The following is an 18,855-nucleotide window of genomic DNA, read 5'->3' on the forward strand; positions in this document are numbered from 1 at the left end:
TTTTTTGCTTTATATTAGAATGCTCCTTTCTTTTTGGCCAGAGACTTAAGGTTAACCAGGGAAAGGGAAAGGGAAAGGGAAAAAGGGAAAGGGAAAGGGAAAGGGAAAAGGGAAAAGGGAAAAGGGAAAAGGGAAAAGGGAAAAGGGAAAAGGGAAAAGGAAAGCTTTCTGCCTCCCTTCAGCCCCCATGTTTTCCCAACCTTTTCCAACCCACTGCTGCCATCACTGCCAGCTTAAAGGAGGCCCCAGACGCTGACGTGGCTGTCCGGGTACACCATCCCTCTCTCCCAGACTTAGTGGCTGTAACTGCAAGAACAACCAATGCCTCGTGTCCTGTGACCAGACCTAAGTAGTGCTGCTTTCCCCTCACTTATTCCTTCCTTTTTCCAGCGGGATCTCTGCTTCCTGCTGATTTCCAACTCATGGTTCCTTATAGGAACATGACAGCTCCTGCACAGCTTGTGTATGTCCTTAACCCACAGATTCAAAAAACCAAGATGCAGCTGACAGCAGGAGCAGTGGAAATGGTGCCGTGATGGCGTGAATACACAACAGCCTCAAGAGCACTGCCAGCACGTGGGCAGTGGGCAGGAGGTGGCCCTGGGGGCTGCTGCACCCCTGCAGGGTCACTCCTGTGCTCTTCTGCACCTTCCCCTGGCCCTGGGGGGAGACATTTAAACCCAACCAGCACTGGGCAGCCTGCTCCGGCTGACCCTGCCTAGGCAGGATGAGGGGATGAGCCAGGTGACCCTGTGTTTGAGCAATGGGAATGTCACAGGGTTGGCTCCTGTGTGACTGGAGTGGGTGGGCCCCCACATGCACCAACATTCCCCACTCCAAGTTTTTATGGGAACAAGTGGCGGATGAAGGGACAGAGGAGACGCGAAGCACTGCTGTCCACTCTGGGACGTGGCCTGGGCTCTCAGTCTGCACCGGGAACACAGCAAGGCAGGTCCCGACCCATTTTTGCCACTGTGGCTGTTTCCCCCTGCTCTGTTTATACACATCCAGTTTGTTCTCTCTCCATTTCCTGGCGAGGACCCTCTCCCGAGAGCTGCCGTGGTTTTTTAATAAGTATTTTTCAAGTAGCTGGCCGAGACCCCGGGAAGGATAATGAGATCATTCCCAGTGCGGAATGCAAAGCCTGCAAGCCTGTGCCAGTTGTTGTCGCTCCCGGTGGACCCTGCCCACGCTGCCGGTATTGCTGTTGCTGTTCCTCATCCCAAACACAGGAGCGTGCCCCGGGCACGGGCAGGGGTCGGGCCAGGGTACAGCTCCCTGCCAACAGGAATACCTGGGAATTGTCACTGAAACCGCCCAGAAATAAGCTTCAAGGTTCATTAAAATTCTACCGACGCAAACGCTGATCCCATTCACGAATCCCATTCCCCTTTCAGGACCCGCTGGCCCTCCACCGGCCACAGGCTGCGGTCGCGCTGCGGCGGGGGCACCGGGCACCCCAATCGCCGGGAATCCCCGCACGGGTACCCCGGGCCCAGGCAGCGGTCCCGGCGCGCCGCCCAGCCCCGACCGGGACTGCGGCGGAACAAAGGTGCCCGGGGGGTGCCCAGGAGGTTCGGGGGGTGCCGGAAGGTGCCCCTGAGGTGCCCCTGAGGTGCCCCTGAGGTGCCCCTGAGGTGCCGGGGCCGCCGGGGCGGAGCCGCCCCCAGCGCGAGCAGGGCGAGCAGCGCAGCGCGGGCCGAGAGCGACCCCTGCCGGGCGCGGGGAGAGGGGGCCGGGCGCGGGGAGAGGGGTCTGTCCGCGCGCCTGCGCGGTGCGTCCGCCCGCAGAGCTCGGGACCCCCCCGCTGTCCCCGGACACCCCCAGAACTCCAGATCCCGGCACACCCGCGTGCCCGGACCCCCTGTCCCGGAGCCTCCTGGGTTTTTTCACTCTCTTCTTTCCTTTCATCCCCAGTCCCCTCTCAGCCCCTGCCCAACACTGGCACAGGTTGCCCAGAGAAGCTGTGACTGCCCCATCCCTGAAAGTGTCCAAGGCCAGATTGGACCGGGCAACCTGGTCTAGTGGAAGGTGTCCCTGCCCATGGCAGGGGGTGCAACAAGATGAGTTTAAAGTCCCTTCCAACCCCAACCCTTCTACAATTCCTCGATCCCACAGCAGGCTCTGCCAAGCAGCCATGTCATCTCTGTCAGTTTTGTCACTGAAATGCACAAGCAGTCCCGGATGGAGCTGCTCCCACAGCTCTCCAGAGCTCTCCAGACCCTTCCCCACACTAATCCTGGGATAGTTGGTTGGGCTTTCGTTTTTTCATTTTTCCTTTCCCCTTCCCAGCAAAGGCTGACGGAGGGGGCCCGAAACATGATTCTGAGGTCAGAGTTGGGCTACCGAAGGATGGAGTCCAGTCTAGCTAAAATGTATGCTATTTTTCCTGTGGTTACAATTATTTTTAATACCAGTAATCTTTTACATGCAAAACTTCTCCACTTATTCCATAACTCAGGAATAGTTGAAAGGAGGTTAATCAAACACCTGAATTAAATGTATTTCTACGCAAAAACGCAACATGGAAAATTTTAGCTGCAAACAGGAGTGTTCCAGGAGTTTGGCCCAAGTGGCACAGGCCGTGACTGTGGTCCCCAGCCTGCAGACAGTGACATACAGGTGACCTCAGCTCCCTTGCTGCTCAGGCACAGCCCCCTGAGCAGGCTGGGAGCCTGCACACAACCTCCAGCCCAAGGTCTGAGATAGCTCACCTGGAGCCTGGGGCACCCCAGAGGTGCCCAGGGATGGGGACCCTAGCTCGGGGCACCAGGGGGGCAGTGAAGACCTCACTCAGTGTGTCCCACCCCACCATGGGACCACCAACATCAGTGTCTCCTTTGGGATCAGGCACAGGTGGGCAGAGCTGGAAACAAACCATCCAGACTTGGTTCCAAGTGGCCGTGGATGGCCCATTGTCCAGTTTGTTCTGCCTAGAGGTAACCACTCCTGCATGTGCTGTACTCCAGTTTCAGTTTGGCTTGTCTCAGCCATCAGACTGGCATGCATTTTCACCTGCTGACCCAAGAGCCTCCTCCTAACGGCTCTGTTCCCACTTTCCGCTGTTACATTCTGATGTGTGACCAAATTACCCCTCACTCTGCATCATTTAAGTCATGCAGGCTGACGCAGTGCCTATGTCTTCTCCTAGAGTTCCCAGAGTCCCTATGTCTTTCCCAAAGTTCCAAGGTCCCCCTGCACCATGAGCAGTGGGAGCACGTGGGCCCCCACTGCCACCAGGGCCATGTTGCCACCATGGCTGGACATTTGGCTGCACAAGCTGCCACTGGCATGCCCCACACACCACTGGGATGTGCCAGTGCAGTGGCTGCTGCTGCACAAGCTGCTTGTGCATTCACAAGCAGTGTAGGTACAAGCAAGACCTCAACTCATCTAGTCCTTTGGCTCCCCTTTGTGAAATGGGGATCAGAACACTTGTTTTGCAGAGAGGCCCTGCAGTTCGGTTCCTGAATATAAAGTGGTTTGAGCTGCTGTGGTGGAAGGTGCTGGGGATGGACAAAGGGGCACCAATGGCCCAAAATTGACGGAGCCCCAAGCAGTTGCACTGTGTTTGCTAAGCCAAGTGTGTAATCGGCACACATGGGAGACATGTTGGCTTGGGCTGTGTCACTCACAGCAGCTCAGAGCGCTCTCACTGCGAGCTCGCGCTCCCCAAGAGGGGCTGTCGGCGTCTGCGCAGCCACGGAGGACGGGTGAGGAGCAGGCGAGGATGGAGCTGGCGGCGGCAGAAGCGCAAGATGGGTATCATCAGCACACAGCCATGGCGCCGTCCTCGGAACAGAGAACATCCAAACCTCCCTCCTCCCCCCACCCCTGCCCGCCAGCTCTCCCAAATGAAGTCCCAGCTTTGTTTTCCTGATTTCCATTTTGTATCCTAAAATATTCACTCCAAGTTCCGCTTGACAGACAGCCCTAATCTAATCTCCATGTCTGCTTTCTAATTTTCGCAGCCGGGATAAAACAAATTGGCTGGCGTTAATTGCCTGTGCAGCGGCCTGGAGCTCTGAGCCGTGATTTACGAGCTCGGAGCAGGCGCTCTGCAACACATTTTTCTTAATTTATTTTTAATGAGTCTCTCAATTAATTTTCTTGGAAACATCTTAATGATGTTGGAGGCGGGTGTTAATGAGGTTTGTACCAGTGCCTCATTTTGCATATTTTAAAGTTCTGAATGGCATCACAAGCAAACTCCTGGTCCTAAAACAGAAAAAAGGTTAAGGCTAGAGAGTGGCACCCACCTGGGCTGACCCTGCTGCCCTGGCTGAGGCTGAGGGGCTGCATGGGCCGGTTGGTGACTGTGAACATTGTGAGGCTGAAGCCAGCTGAGCTCACAGGGATGGCAGGACTTTGGCAGCATGGCGGGGCTGAGGGGCCACACTGGGGCATGGCTGGTGGCCAGATGCTTCTTAAGAGACAGAATGAAAGCCTGGACTCTGGACACTGAGACCTCCATGCTGGCATCCCCCATGTTGTGGACGTCCCATCCCCTGCATCCCCCTGGCCAGACCCTTTGGGTAGGAGCGCCCTGGGACACAGGATGGGGCTGCCTGGGGCTGGCAGCTGTTGGGTGCTCCAGGGTGTCTCTGCTGGCCCACAGGGTCCCCAGTAATTGCTGGTGTGTGTGTGCCAGCAAGAGGCAGCGGCAGGATCGCCTTTGTTTTCTCCCAGCATGTCAGTCTTCATTAAACCAGAGGGGAATGAAAAAGGATTCACTTTTGTCCCAGCCTGAACGCGGCAGCTGTTTAATTTCAATTAACGTGGCACTGAAAAGAATAACATTACGGCAGTAATTAAAGTGAGACAACTCCCACCCCCAGGACTGCAGCTCACCCAGCAGAGGGGCCAATTTGACCACCCTGTCCCCTCAGCACTAGTCAAGCTTAGGTGGGCAGCTGTGGGTCAGGGCTGCGGGGCTGCCCCACAGGCTCATAGAGAGCTGGAGCAGGGTCAAGCCCTTCCAGACAGGCACTGCCCACAGCTCATCACGGTGTGGCACATGTGTTGGCACAATGCAGCATGGCATTGCATATGGCACAATGCAACATGGCACAGCACAGCACACAGCACGAGGCTCTGTACCCCAGGATGCTCTGTGCCCCATGGAGGCTCTGTGCCCCAGCTGTCGCTGCCTGAACAAGACTGAAATCCCTTGCAACTGGCAGAAATTATGGTCAAATTGTTGTGTTCTGGCCGGGGGGGGTCAGCAGCCCTGTTAGCAGAACTGTTGGTGCTGCGCCTGCTCCCACCGCCTGTGGCTGCAACCCGCTGGTGGAGCAGGTCGTCATAGCAACCGATGATTTCTATTATGGTACATCTGCATTCACCTTCTGGGCCCAGCCTGGCCTTGGAAATTTCCAGTTAAAACACTTACCTGTGAAACTGCACTGAATGTCAGCAAGGGACAGCACACAGCACAGGGAGCCCTGTGGCACCGGCACAGGCCAGCGGCAAGTCTGTGCCCACACTCAGGGTGCTGCTGGCCCTCAGAGACCCGCTCTGCTGCTCTGAGCACCTGGGCACTGTGGAGTGGCCCCAGGCAGGGCGAGTCTACCGGCCACACACACGCTCAGCCTTCTCTGGGCACACTCAGCCTCTGCTGGGGCCTGTGGCCTGTGGCTCCACCAGGACGTGCCCCTGCAGTGGGTCTCCCCGGCCCTGCCCTGAGCACAGGGTGCGAAGCAGAGGGGTCACACTGGGGAGGCTGCTGTGTCTGGCTGTCCCAGGGCACAGCCCCAAGTGTGGCACCACTGCTCACCCTGCTGCCACCCAGCCCTGGCCACAGGCCTGTGGCGTGTCCTGGGGCCAGCCGCAGGCTGAGTACAGCCTGAGGACAGGGCAGGGGCAGTGTGAGGGTGGCAAGGCCCCGCCATGGCAGGAGGGTGTTGCCGTGCCCTGGCCCAGTTCTGAGGATGATGCCCAGAACCTGGTGACCTCATGGTGGCAGACAGGGAAGTGCCACAGCGTGCTAGGGACACAGAGCGGTGAGGAGGATCATGGCCCAGGAAGACCGCGGTGAGAACTGTGGGTAGTGGCGGGGTCAGGTGCTGCTGAGGGGGGGCTGCAGTCCTGCACAGCTCTACCATGCTTTTCTAGGGGTCCCATGCTCGGCCTCTCCTGCTGGGGAGCGGCAGTGCCAATACCATGGGCTGGTGGGGCTGCCCCAGGCAGGGCTGGGTGACATGCCTGGGACTGAGGGTTGTCTGGCGTCACAGGAAAGGCCTGTCCCCTGTTGTGGTCCTTCCAGCAGTGAGGGATTGGCCAAAATGTGACACATCCAGGGAGGTTCCTGCACCTCAGGGCCAGCCTGAGGGTTCAAAGGTATCACTGTACAGGGCTACCAGGGGCAGAAGAGACAATACCAGAGCTGAGGGACTCCATCCAGCAGCTTCAGCAGGAGACAGAGGCCTGGCAGCCCCAGGTAAGTAGTGCTGACCCTGTGCTCCACCCAGCTGCTGGTCATGTGGCCACAGGATGGTGGCCAGGTGGTACAGGAGACCTTGGCCAGCCTTGACTAAGCCACCAGACACCTTGTCCCCAGGGCTGGGGAGAGCACAAGGGCTTGGGGGTACCCAGTCTTGCTGTGGCTGCACTGGTCCCACGACCACTGCTTCCCACAGTGCCACAGTTCATGCTGGTGTCACTGCAGTGCTGAGGGCCAGTGGTGTTGGGGGCTTGGCCATTTGTGAGCCCAGGGGGGGCTGTGTGGGTCACACACACACACACAGACAGGGTGACGCTGTCGGGGGGGGGGTAGGCTTGTACCCACCTATCAGCAATGTGCTCTGTTGCTGCTCTGCACAAAATCAGGACTGCCAGCCTTGTCCAGCCCTGGTGTCTGCCCAGGCAGGAGCTGCAATATGGGTTGGCCACAGTGGCAAGCTGGACAGATGCTGTTCACACTATGTCCTAGAGCCAAAGGCAATCGTTGGTGCTGGAGCCACAGCCTGGGGAGCCCAGAGTATGCCAGGATACACAGCAGCAGGAGCTGGAGCCAGCTGAGGTACTGGCCACGATACAGGCACTGCAGCGGGACCTGGACTTCTGCAGGGATGTGAACCGCAAGCGACTGGCCCAGCTGCAGCAGCAGGAGTGTGAAATGGAGCAGGAGCACCAGGACTTGGTCTCTCTGATGCAGCAGTGTCAGGTGCTGATAGACAAGGTACCACTGCTGGGCACAATAGCTGCAGGCCAAACTGCATGTGTCCCCCACTGCCTTCACATAACAGGCTAGGCACCATGCCTGCCCCACAGCCTGTGCAAACAGCTGGTGACCCCCCATGGGAGGGTGGGGGATGTCCTGCCAGCCATGCAAGGGACAGGGCTGTAGCACCACACCCTGTATAGAGCAGCACAGTCACAGGGCAGGCATGGCTGGCACAACCCAGTCCACTCAGCTGAGCAGAGCTGGAAGACTGCAGCCCCCCATGGCCCCACTGACACCTTGGGCACTGTACCAGGGCTGGTGGCACTGCTGCAGCCTGCAACCTCCTCAGTGAGCTGGGATCACCACTCTCCCTGTGACCATGCTCTATCACAGGGCAGGGACCATGAGGATGGCCATTTAGAGCTGCTGGCTGTCCAGCGGACACTGCCACAACAGGGGGGGCTGCACAGGGATGAGAGGGCCAGAAGCCAGCAGCCTTCCAGCCTCCCACCTGGTGCAGGCCACATTCCTTTGCCACAGGCCCTCCCCCACAGCTCACTGTCCATGGGTTGACACAAAGTGGCTCCACCTCCAGCCCCAGCTCTGCACAGCAGGGGCACAGGGTGATCCCACATCCTACTGGATACCCACAGGTCAGCGATGCACCTCTCCACCTGAAGGACCAAGCGGTGCAGACAGAGGTCACCTCCAACATGGCTGCCCACAGCCATTCTGTCACCAGCCACAATATCCCAGTGGAGAGCAGAAAGCCGCTCGAGCAGGTCAGTGCCAGCAACCCCCCAGCCACTGCATCAAGTCTGGGAGGAAGCAGTCTGGGGGGCACAGGAGCCAATACAGCCAGTGTCCCAAAACGTGCTGCAGGGCTGAGCCCTGCTCCACTTCCCCCAGAAACCCTGGGGCAGGGCGGGCGGTGGCAATGCCAGCTTTCCCCCACTGCCTCACACAGCCGGGCACCAGCTGGCTCAGAGCTCCCTGCGGCACAAAGAGGGCAGTTGTGCCCCTGCCCAGGGAAGGGCACACAGCACGAGGCCAACCCACCAACGCACTGCCTTCTCTGCAGCTGGGGACACAGGAGAACCAGGGCCCGCAGCACAGCCCAGCTCAGCTGCAGGAGCAGTTGGGAGCCACCGAGGCCCAGAAGCAGCAGAGTCTGCACCAGCTGAGTGGAGCCGAGGAGACCATCCAAGGCCCACACCAAGAAGTGGTAGAGCTGCAGCAACAGGTGAGGGCAGGGCAGGACAGGGATGCAGCCTCAGTGCCAGAGCCCTCTCCTGCCTCCAGGAGACGCTCAGCCTGCCCATGGTGTAGCCAACCACTCTCCCTGCCCCACAGCTTTGCGGGCAGGTGCAGGACACAGCCAACCTGCAAGAAGAACTGGCCCAAGCCCGGCGAGAGAGCACCAAGCAGGAGAAAAAGATCGCAGTCCATAAGACACAACGGCAGCAGCTCCATCAGGGGCTGAGGAAGAGTTCTCAGCAACAGAGCAAGCCGGAGGTAAGGATGTCTCAAGCCTTCCTGTGGGGCACCAGGAGTCTGTCCTCAGCCCATCTCTCTCACTGTGCCACTGGCATGTCTACTCCCTCCAGGAGAGGCTGCAGGACCTGAGCAGACAAGCCCAACACTGGCAGCAGCTACATGTGGACAGTGAGAGAGCTCTGGCTCTGCGAGAAGAGGAGCTGGTTGTCTGCAAGGTGGAGCTGGCTTTCCTTATGGAAGAGCTCAGCAAGGTGACAGAGCAGGTGGAGGATACAAACAGGCATTCAAGACACGCCAGGCAGGATGCAGGAGAACCCACACCTCACAGTCAGAACACCTGAGCAGCCCCACAAGTGTCAGCAGCTGAAAAAGTGAGCAGAATCCCTTGCACAGCCTGGCCTGAAACAGGGCTGGGCCAACAGTCCCAGGTGTGCAGGGACAGCTGGGCACAAGCTACCTGCCAAGGGCATGGGCTGTGGGGGAACTGCCTTTGCATGAGTATGGGCCGGGGTTGAAACAGGGACAGGCTGTATTTGTCCTTCAGGTCACTGAAATTCTGTGCCTTGTTCCAGGTTCTACAGGGCAACAACTTGACAGCACCAGCCTTGCACAATTCTGCAGAGCTGCCTCCACCCAATACTTGCCTCTGGGACAAGAAGCAGCACAAAAGAAAGCAAGGATTAAGACTGACAACCTTTAAACAAATAAAATTCTTTCTGTTCTGTAGCAAAATTAGTGCCAAGAACCAAAGCCTTCCTGGGCCACAAGCTGTGGCCTCTCATAGAATACAGTGATCAGGGGAGTTGGGAACTCTCCTGAGACTCAGCTGCTCCCAGAAGTCCTTAAGTCTCAAAGCAACAGGTACTGCCATCTCAGAGGCCAAAGCGGGCTGGGGTGCGTCGTGGCGTCAGGGGCTCCCCCTGCTCCTTCCGCCCAGGGGTGTAGATTTTAGTAGATCTGTCAGAGACGACAAGGGTGATTAATGGAAAATGCAACCTTTCGCTGCACCAGAATGCCCATGAGGAAGCTGGGATGCTTCATGCAGGCAAGCCATGGCCAGGCAGGGCCAGCACCCACCTTGCACTGCCCAGTGGGTTACGACGCTCCTGCTCCTCCCGGCGGGCACGCAGCTGCTCCTCCGCCAAAGCCATCTCCTCCTCCATGGCAGACACTTCCTCCTTGGCACGGCGGCGGTTCTCCTGGAGCAAGGCAGCAGCAGGTCAGGGACAAGAGAGGGATGGCCTGTTCCCTCCATGTCAAAACACACACACACAGCAATAGAATAGGCACACAATGGGTCTACCATCTGCCAGCTCATCCTGAACAAAAGACTTACCTGGCGTGACTTGCCAGCATGTTTGATACTGTAGAACATGGGGCCCAGCTCTGCCAGCCACTCTCCATCCACAGCAGTGACACACTGCATGTATTCCTGCAGGGACAGAAGGGAAGACCAGGGTAGCAGGATGGTACTCTTGGGGGCCTGGGCACTATGCACAGAGCCATGGCAGCTCCCTTTCTCCCCCACTTGCTGATGGCACTTCTCAGGCTGGAACCATACCCCTTCCAGACAATTCCTCCTGGCCTCAGAGGGCCCCCTGCTATGGGTTAGATTTGGTGAGACCACAAGGAGGTTCAAACATGTCCCACAGAGGCCAGGGAAAAATAGTGGGAAAGAGACAAATAGGACCCTGCAGATGACACAGATGTGCCTAGTTGGTACAGATGGGAAAGGCTGAGAACTGCCACTCAGGCAGATTCCAGTCTCACAGCAAAGCCCTCCCATCTCCCTTGGAGCACTTGTCACCCCTTCCTGGCAGCCCTCAGCTCAAGCTCACCTTTGTGGTCATAACCAATTCGTGATACACAATGTAGTCTGGTGTGTAGCCCATGCCAAACAGAGAGCTCGTGGGGTGCAGGTGGCAGGGCATGCCTGTGCGGATGTTCACGTACTCCCCAATGCCCTGCAAAAACAAGTGTGCTTAGCTCACCTGTTCCCAGGCAGGACCTCACAGCCCCCAGGCAGCTCAAACACCTCTCACCTTCAGCTTTGCAGCCTGATGGAAATATGCAGCACAGATGCACTTCCTGACAACATCCCAGTCCGTACCACAGGACGCCAGGCTCATCCGTTGCTGCACCATAATGTCCTTGAGCTGGGCACGCACCTCCCGCACCTGCAAAGGTGTGTGCTAGTCAGAGCCCTCTCCTGCACAAGGCTCCTTCCCCCAGGCTCATGGCCACAGCCTCACCTTCCGCATGGCCTTGGCATGGATGAAGTGCTGATTGCACCACAGGGTAGAATAGCTGTTGTTTTTCCACTGCAGGTAAACATTCAGGTAAGTCAAGTGATCGCTCTCTGGAACAGCAAATTTCTCCCGCACTTGGTCACTCTCCTCCTCTCGGCCCTGAAGGGTGAGCAAAGAACACAGACTAGTCAAGGAAAAAGCAGGGCCCCAAGCAGGGAAACGCCCCAAGCTGCTGGAATGAAACGGGTACCTTAGGACGGTAAAAGATGGCAGGCACAGACAACATGGAGACAACAAGCAAGATCTCAGAGCTGCAACCCATGTCACAGGAGACTATGAGCATTTTGGAGAGCGCAGGGTCCAGTGGGAACTCCACCATGAGACGTCCCGTTGAGGTCAGACCACCTGTAGGAACAGCACAGGGACCACTGATCAGCAGCTGGGCAGGTCCCAGTTCCATGTGCTGGCAGCTTGCCTCAGCAGCCAATACCTGTGTTATCCAGGGCCCCCAGGATCCACAGCTGGTACATGGAGTTCAACATGTTGTCCTCAGGGGGTGGATCCATGAAGTGGAACTGTAGCAGGTCCTGCACACCCAGGGACTTGAGCAAGAGCACTACGTTGGCGAGGTTGGTGCGCTGGATCTCAGGCACCGTGGTTGTCAGCAGCTCATTCTTGTAAGCACTCTGGGTGTAGAGCCTGGGAACAGATGCCAAGAGCATGCTCCTCCTGTTCTGGCCACTGTGTTTCTTACAGACTTGCCAGCCTCTGCCCAGCCCAGCCTGGCATGGCACAAGGCAGCAACCCTGCACCCAGACAGCAGGACCCTGGGGGGCACCTCTACCCCAGCCAAAGCGTGTCCTCCCCAGCACATCAGGGTGTTTGGGCTGCAGCACAGCACCCACCCAAGCACAGCCCTTCCCTGGTCTCAGAGCAAAGCCTGGAAAGGCCTTTGACTTGGCTGCTATCCTGACAGCATCCAGGGCGGAACAGCCACAAGTGCAGATGGGCACAGGAAGAAGCTGGAGCACATCCTTTTCTCTGCAGAGAACTGGGTCCCAAGGAGGAGTCCTTCAGGGCTGCCTATTGCCCACATCCCCCCAGAGTTCAAGATAATGAACAGCTCCAGTGAGCAAAAACATAGGTAACTTGATGCCAAGCTCGGGATACAAAAGGAATAGGAACACCAGTGATGTGCCTACCTGAAGCAGTGGCCTGGGCCTGTCCGGCCAGCTCGGCCTGCCCTCTGATTGGCATTGGCCTGACTGATGGGGTAGATCTGCAGCGCGTCCATGCCTATGCGGGGGTTGAAAACCTGCAGGCCACAAGAAGATCAGATGGAAGTAAGAGGAAGGCTGGATCACAAATGCAGCAGAGATCACAGATAGTACAGGAAATTCTGGCTGACCTTCAACTTGCAGTAGCCAGAGTCAATCACAAACATGATGCCATCCACTGTCAGTGAGGTCTCTGCAATGTTAGTGGCAACGATGCACTTCCTGACCCCGTCGGGAGCCTGCAAGCACACTACACATCAGTCACACCCCCGGGCAAGGCTCTGCTCCCCTGGGGAGGAGCGTGGAGCAGCAATACAGAGCCCCAAGTGACAGGTGGAAGGGGGCACATGCTTTCTCTCACCCTCCACATTGAATACAGAGACATGTCTGCACCCCTCCCTCCTGCTCTGTACTGCCTCCTGCTCCACTTTTCCCTGTCCCCACCCCTATCACAGAGCACACATCAGCACCTTCTGGAAGATCTTGGCCTGCAAGTCCGAGGGCAGCTGAGAATAGATTGGCAGTACAGCAAGAGCAGGAGCCTTCTCCAGCTCCTCAAGGTGCTCCACAATCTGCTCTGAGGTCACCTAAACACAAAGAGGGGCATAAGCATCAGATTGAAACAAGGGGGTAGGACAGTGCCTGCCCTTCCAGCTCACCTCAATGTCCTCCTGGCCAGGCATGAAGACGAGGATGTCTCCAGGAGCACCAGACAAGTGGACCTGCAGGGCTTGTTTCACTGCAGCCTCCACATAATCCTCCTGTGGGGTCTGAAAGGCAGAGCTCAGGTTAACAAGGGCCTGTCCTGTGTGCAGCACACTATGGCCACTCCTCCCCTGTCCTGTGTGTCCACCCCAGAGTACAGCACATCCAGGTCACAACCCCCTCCTGTCACAACAGTACTTCCCTCCACAACACTGACCATACCTTGCTAAAAAGAATATCCACAGGGAAAGTGCGCCCAGGAATGTGGAAAATTGGAACGTTCCCAAAGAAGGAGGCAAACTTATCTGCATCCATGGTGGCCGAGGTGACAACAAGCTTCAGATCTGAGCGTCGGGCCACTACCTAGAAAGCAGATGAAAGGAACAATAAGGAAGGGGTATTTGTGCATGGCTGTGGGCTGCTTCCATTCTTACTGAGACAATGGCACAGGACAGAGCTTCTGCTGTCTACAGAGGCACTGGCAACTCATGCCAGGGAGCACAGGTGCTGTATGATCTGCGCAGTTAAAAAGACCCACCAACCTTGGTCCGGGAAGCCTTAAGCCAGCAAAGATCTCTGTACTGAGAGTTCTGACACTCAGTCAGTGAGACTCTGGCAGCACCAGGGAAGATTTAACCCTCCAGAACCAGGAACCCAGATACTGGAGCAGCAAGTGCAAGACAGAGACATGACAGCTCTGCTTCCCTCTCCCAGACCTGGCAGAAAAGGGCTGTCCCTGCCAATACTCTGCTCAAATTGCCCCACGCTGCTGTCTTCTAGCCCAGGCTCACACACACCTCCCGAAGCAGCCCGAAGAGCACATCAGTGTTGAGTGAGCGCTCATGAGCCTCATCCATGATGATAGCACTGTAGTTGTCCAGGTCAGCCTCCCTCAGTGACTCACGGAGGAGGATCCCATCTGTCATGTACTTGATTACTGTGTTCTCGGACGTGCAGTCCTCAAAACGGATGGCATAGCCCACCTGGGAAGGCAGAGATACCAGCAAGTCTTCCAACAGCCCCATGAACTCACTGTCATTGGGTGGTACCCCTGCACCCTCTGCCAGACTCACCTCCTCCCCCAGACGGACACCCATCTCCTCACTGACCCGCTTGGCCACCGACATTGCGGCCACTCTGCGGGGCTGGGTGCAGCCGATCATGCCGTAGTCAGTGTAGCCATCCTCGTGCAGGTACTGTGTCAGCTGAGTCGTCTTCCCACTCCCCGTCTCCCCTACCACAATCACAATGCTGTTGTCTCTGAGGAAAGAGAAAAAGTATTTCTTCGTACACCACAAAGAAAAGTTTTTGTGTTCGCCAGTCAAGTGTCATCCTGCTCAGGCAGGAGCTGCCATCACCCACGGACAGCAGTGCGGTTTGTTCCCCAAGAATACAGTTTCCAAACAGCCACGAGTCTAGGAGAATTCCTCACTTGGGTTCCCAAATGTAGGCCAATGTCCTGGGGACGCCCTGGCAGCCATACCTGAGGATGGAGAGCAGTTCCTGCTGCACAGCAAAGATAGGCAGGTATTGTCTCTGCTCCAGGATTGATTTCTTCTTGGCAAACTCACTGCTGGCTTCACTTTTCTCTTTCATGTGTTCAGCAAACTTCTGCTCAGTCCTAAGGACACATCACAAGTCCTGAAGCTGCTTCTCCACACACTCTGCTATACCCACAGCCCCCATCACCAGCTGAACACAGTAATTCAGAGCAAGTCCCTACTTGTAATCCACTTTGCCATCTTCCGTCACCATCTCATCCTTCTCCTCCTCTTTCTTGATCCCCATAATGTCTCCCAATTTAGTGCCTGCCAGCTCCCAGTGCTTGTGCTGTGCCTGGAAAGATAGAGAGCAGCATAACTTTACCACAAGAAGCACAGACAATCCTAGTTATAAGCCTAGGTCCCACAATTTCCCAATGCAGAATGCACATCCCACTCTTCATCAGGTCTCCCTCTTCCAAATGAATTGGAGCAGAGTTTTAAGACACTGCTATGGATACAGGCACAGGATGAGTAACCGCCTCCTAAGAAAATAGTACACCATACTGCTACCATACTGCCTGCTGACTGTCCCTAAGCTGACTGGCATTCTTCCATCTGCTTTCTTCTTCCACAATTCAAATGTCCTTTGGATCAGCCTCCTCTGCACAAGTGCACAGTGATTCATGTCCCAGGCAGTGCCCAAGGCAATCACAGCACAGTAGCTGCTATGAGGCAATGCAGTGAGCTGGGCTGCCAAGATGTCCCAAGTTACAAAAATATGAACTCCTTATCATCACTGCTGCCAAAGCCCGAATTCTGCAGAGTCCAAACAAGACTGTGAGGCACTACCTAACATGTACAGTGGGCAGTAAGCCAAAAGGTCACAGCATACCCTCTTACGCTCCTTCTGCTCCCTGTGCTTGCGCACCAGCTGGCTGCCTTTCCGGGCTATGATGGCCAAATCCGAGGTGGCATCCTTCACAGGGATGACTGGCTCTGGCTGGAGGGAGGAGGCATTGCTTCAGTACAAAGGGCTCACACGTGCAGCCATCAGCACCTTCAGCTGCAGCCTCTACCTGCTTGGTGAAGACAATCCTTCCATCCAGGAAAGGAGGTACGAGGTTGTGCACCAACAAGTGAACTTTAGCGGAGTTATCCTCTTCAAAATCTTCATCCACTTCAATCCGATGAACCACACCACTGGTCAGCATGCGATTCGTCTCCCAGCGCTCGTTATCCTGCAAGAAACAACATACCATAAACACACAGAAGACTCACAGAAAGTCCCAGAGATCACACCAGAACACTGAGCTCGGGCCTGGGCGCCACACTGGCAACAGGATGGAACTGATGGTTCCAACCTAGGGAGCCTGAAAGTAGGCATGAGGGAAGAAACAATAACTGGAAGTAGAGTACAAGAAACAGACTGGCCACGCGAGCCACGTGGTCAACAGGACTGCCTCCAAGGAAATGCAGGACAGACACTGCCCACAAGGCCCCCATACCACTCAGAATACGCGAAGAAGCCTGGACATAGTCCCGCTCGTGTGCTGAGGGCAGCTGCCCCCAGCATCCACTGGGCCAATAGTGGACAATACTAGTAAATGTACCTCACACCCATAACAACAGGAGCACAGCCCTTTGCACTCCTGCTGCCTTGGAACTGCAATCCACCAACCACTTGAACTGCAAATTCTGCCCACACAAGAGATGCAGAGCTGGAATTTCCAGAGGGACACAATCACAGTTTCCCTGTGAGCCCTCCCTCAGCTTGGGCCAGGACCAAGAGTGTCCTTCTCCACTTAACAGCAAGGGCTCAGCCCATGGTCTCCCAAGGGGCAGCCAACCCCACGTGTTCAGAGCAGCCAACCCCACATCTTGGCCCTACCTCATTGATCTGCCGCCGCTGTGCTGAGATCCGCTTCTGCCTCTGCTTGTGTAAGTGCTGCTCGCGCTTCTTCACGTACTCCTCAGAGGAGTAGGCCAAGGGGTTGTGAAACTCATCATAGCCCTCATCCATCATGTACCAGTCCCGGTCAGCTTGCTGGGAAGGGAGAGGTGCAGCACTCAGCTCTGCCCGTCCCCACAGCCCGGCGGCCCCAAGCCCCTCGCCTGCCCTTGGCTCTCACCCGCTGGTCATCCTCCCACTGCTGCCGCTCCTCCTCTGTCTCAAAGGCGATGCCCTCCTCGCCGTCTGCGCGCCGCCCTGCAGGTGTGCCAGTTGGTCCAGAACGCTCCCAAGGAAACCCCACAGAGCTGACCCTGTGCCGCAGGGAAAGGGATTCCGCACTGCCCACCCTGGGCAGCCCAGCCCAGGCTCCTCACCTCTCCCTCGGGACAGCCGTGGTGTGGCTCCGAGGTGCTTCCTGTCGTCAGCCCACTCATTGTATTTGTACGACGGGGTGGGCAATGGCGTCTTGTCTGAGTACCTGCTCCTCACAGACCTGAAAACAGAGCAGGAGTGAGGAACTGGTGTCACAGCTCAGCGCTGCTCACAAGCACACTGTCCCCCTTCTGCAGCCCCACAGCTCACAGTCCTACCCCAGGCACTGGTACCTGTCCCGTTCCCGCCGGTCCGTGTCCCGCAGTGACGATGGCCGGTGGCTGCGCTCCGAGTCCCGATAGGAAGGCGTGGGTGAGGGAGATTCCCACTGTGAGCGACGGGTACTGCTGTAGCCACCATCATCTTCCTCCCAGCTGGAGCGAGATGGTGTGGCTGCATCTGGTAGAGGAGGTGGGGTTTGACACCTGATGTTCCAACAGCGGCCCCGAGCAACTGGAGCCACCTAACACCTTCTAGCAAGGAGCAGGGAGAGAGAGTATTCATTTTCCCTCCCTCTAAGGGCAGGGGCTGACCCAGTGATTCCAAGGAATTGCCAAAGGGCCACATTTTCATCACACAGACCCAGAACAGACCCCACTCGGCAGAGATCTGCCTGATTTTCACACATCTCTGTCCTTACACAACCAGCAGGAAGCAAAAAAAAAAACCAAACCCCTCCCTGTTAAGTCTCACACAAGAGCTCTACCGGGTCCCACTCCCACCTTTGGGCCGATGTCGGGGGCTCTCAGGTTCACTCCTCCTGCTGCTCCGTTCTGACGAGCCATCCCTTTCCGATCTGCTGCTGTGACGACTCCTGTCCCGCTCCTCTGTGAAAACAAAGTAGGATCAGGTGCCTATTACACAAACAAGCTTCCCAAGTCTGCTGGAGAAATCACCACAAACGTTAGCTAAGAACTACAAACAGGCGGCAGGACAAGCCCAGACCCAAACCAAGAAGCACCACAAAGGTCTCTGAGCAGTTACCACGGTCCCGTTTACGATCGTGGTCCCGCTCCCTGCTGCGTTCCTTCTTCCGTTCCTTCTCCTCCTTGGAGGAGGCAAAGACTCCGTGTTCCCGACGCTCTCTCTCCCGCTGCCGGCTGCGTTCCCAAAACTCCTCGCTGACACCCCCTGTGTATGAAGGTGTCTCCACGTGGACGGAGCGGTAATGCCTGGGCAGGCAGAGCAGAAAGAAGAAACCCTCAGGAGTGCTGAGCAGTAGCTGCCTTTCAGCTGGTCTCGTACGGCTCCAGTTTCAAGCTCTGTCATAGTGGCCCGCAGTCCCCCTCAGGCCTCCGTCTCTGCCACGCCGGAGGCCGCAGCCCCGTGACACCGCCTGTGCTCGCCCCCCGCTCCCTTCCCGGCCGGGAGCGACCTCCGCGGGCATCAGGAAACCCCCGCAGACCCCACCTGTTCCTGCGAGCTTTGCGGCTGCTCCGGTCGTCTTCATCCTCTTCCTCGTCCTCCTCCTCGGCGCTGCCCGCCTCGTCACGACCCTCTTCCCAGTCTTTGTAGGATGCGACCCGGGATCGCTTCCCTCCGGCCTCCTCCTCCTGGCGCTCTCGCCGCTTCTGCGCCGCCAGCACGTCCAGGCCCAGCAGGGAGGTGCGCGGGGCCGGCGCCTTGAAGATGTGCTGTTCGGCGCCCTGCGCCCGCAGCACCAGCCCGCCCGCCTCGCCGTCCGGGCTCGTCCCCGACAGCCGGTGCAGCGACTCCTCGCTCGCCGCGGCCATCGCGGCCGCAGCGCCGCCCGGGCCCCGCCGCCGGCACCGCCCGCAGCTTCCTCAGCGACCGTAACCCAGCTCCCCGAGCGCCGCCATGGCCGCCCCACAGTGCTCCGCGGGAGGAGCCGCTCTAGCCACACGCACCATAGACACAGCGGCCAGGGCCTATGGGAGCGCCGCCACCGCAGGGTGAAAACACCGCTGGGCAAGACGCGCTACCGCTCCTGGCGGACTTCCGGCGTGGGGAACGCCCGCGGGGTCACGTGGCCGCCGAGGCAGCGGGGAGTTACGGACGGGCGGGACCGGCGGCGGCAGCCCGGGGACAGAGAATCCCCCACGGGGACAGAGAGTCCCCCATGGACACTCACACACCGCGGAAGGCGGCGAGAACCCCCCAGAGCTCCGGGCAGTCCCTGCAGCCCCGAGCCTTC

The 18,855-nt window shown here is 57.5% G+C and overlaps 2 protein-coding genes across 5 annotated transcripts; one reads left to right on the forward strand and one right to left on the reverse strand.

Annotated features, from left to right (window-relative positions):
• The first annotated feature begins 5,317 nt into the window (after positions 1 to 5,317).
• LOC113994402 (tropomyosin-like) lies at positions 5,318 to 9,397 on the forward strand. Of its 4 annotated transcripts, none has more exons than XM_039386169.1 (8): positions 5,318 to 6,042; positions 6,354 to 6,439; positions 6,932 to 7,165; positions 7,819 to 7,947; positions 8,247 to 8,408; positions 8,519 to 8,680; positions 8,773 to 9,033; positions 9,235 to 9,397. In XM_039386169.1, the coding sequence occupies exons 1-7, from the start codon at positions 6,015 to 6,017 to the stop codon at positions 9,001 to 9,003; spliced, it is 1,032 nt and encodes a 343-aa protein (XP_039242103.1). In that variant the 5' UTR covers positions 5,318 to 6,014; the 3' UTR covers positions 9,004 to 9,033; positions 9,235 to 9,397. The 4 variants fall into 4 exon arrangements, with proteins under 4 accessions (XP_039242103.1, XP_039242102.1, XP_027589219.1 ...); XM_039386168.1 differs by having other exon boundaries at positions 5,320 to 6,042; positions 6,932 to 7,180; XM_027733418.2 differs by having other exon boundaries at positions 5,322 to 6,033; positions 6,363 to 6,439; positions 6,932 to 7,180.
• Positions 9,343 to 18,620, reverse strand: DHX38 (DEAH-box helicase 38). The gene is made up of 26 exons (XM_027733401.2): positions 18,111 to 18,620; positions 17,685 to 17,872; positions 17,423 to 17,527; positions 16,934 to 17,099; positions 16,703 to 16,821; positions 16,507 to 16,583; positions 16,266 to 16,421; positions 15,454 to 15,615; positions 15,270 to 15,377; positions 14,617 to 14,729; positions 14,377 to 14,514; positions 13,967 to 14,153; positions 13,691 to 13,876; positions 13,116 to 13,256; positions 12,848 to 12,958; positions 12,659 to 12,775; positions 12,320 to 12,427; positions 12,114 to 12,226; positions 11,402 to 11,610; positions 11,162 to 11,316; positions 10,915 to 11,070; positions 10,705 to 10,839; positions 10,501 to 10,626; positions 9,999 to 10,094; positions 9,740 to 9,861; positions 9,343 to 9,619 (listed from the first exon to the last, which is right to left on the reverse strand). The coding sequence occupies exons 1-26, from the start codon at positions 18,431 to 18,433 to the stop codon at positions 9,535 to 9,537; spliced, it is 3,702 nt and encodes a 1,233-aa protein (XP_027589202.2). The 5' UTR covers positions 18,434 to 18,620; the 3' UTR covers positions 9,343 to 9,534.
• Between the last annotated feature and the right edge of the window lie 235 nt (positions 18,621 to 18,855).

Source organism: Pipra filicauda, unplaced genomic scaffold (genome assembly GCF_003945595.2).
Source record: "Pipra filicauda isolate LSUMZ 115617 unplaced genomic scaffold, ASM394559v2 scaffold46_size3722508_pilon, whole genome shotgun sequence".
NCBI lineage: Eukaryota > Metazoa > Chordata > Aves > Passeriformes > Pipridae > Pipra > Pipra filicauda.

Excerpts from the sequence above, each read along its gene's own strand:
- LOC113994402 (XM_039386168.1), top strand. The coding sequence starts at position 6,015 with ATGGCCCAGGAAGACCGCGGTGAGAACT. Across the intron at positions 6,440-6,931 it reads CAGAGGCCTGGCAGCCCCAG|AGCCAAAGGCAATCGTTGGT; the intron begins GTAAGTAGTGCT and ends ACTATGTCCTAG. Across the intron at positions 7,948-8,246 it reads GCAGAAAGCCGCTCGAGCAG|CTGGGGACACAGGAGAACCA; the intron begins GTCAGTGCCAGC and ends CCTTCTCTGCAG.
- DHX38 (XM_027733401.2), bottom strand. The coding sequence starts at position 18,433 with ATGGCCGCGGCGAGCGAGGAGTCGCTGCACCGGCTGTCGGGGACGAGC. Across the intron at positions 16,584-16,702 it reads ACGGCTGTCCCGAGGGAGAG|GGCGGCGCGCAGACGGCGAG; the intron begins GTGAGGAGCCTG and ends GCACACCTGCAG. Across the intron at positions 12,428-12,658 it reads AGGCCAAGATCTTCCAGAAG|GCTCCCGACGGGGTCAGGAA; the intron begins GTGCTGATGTGT and ends GTGTGCTTGCAG.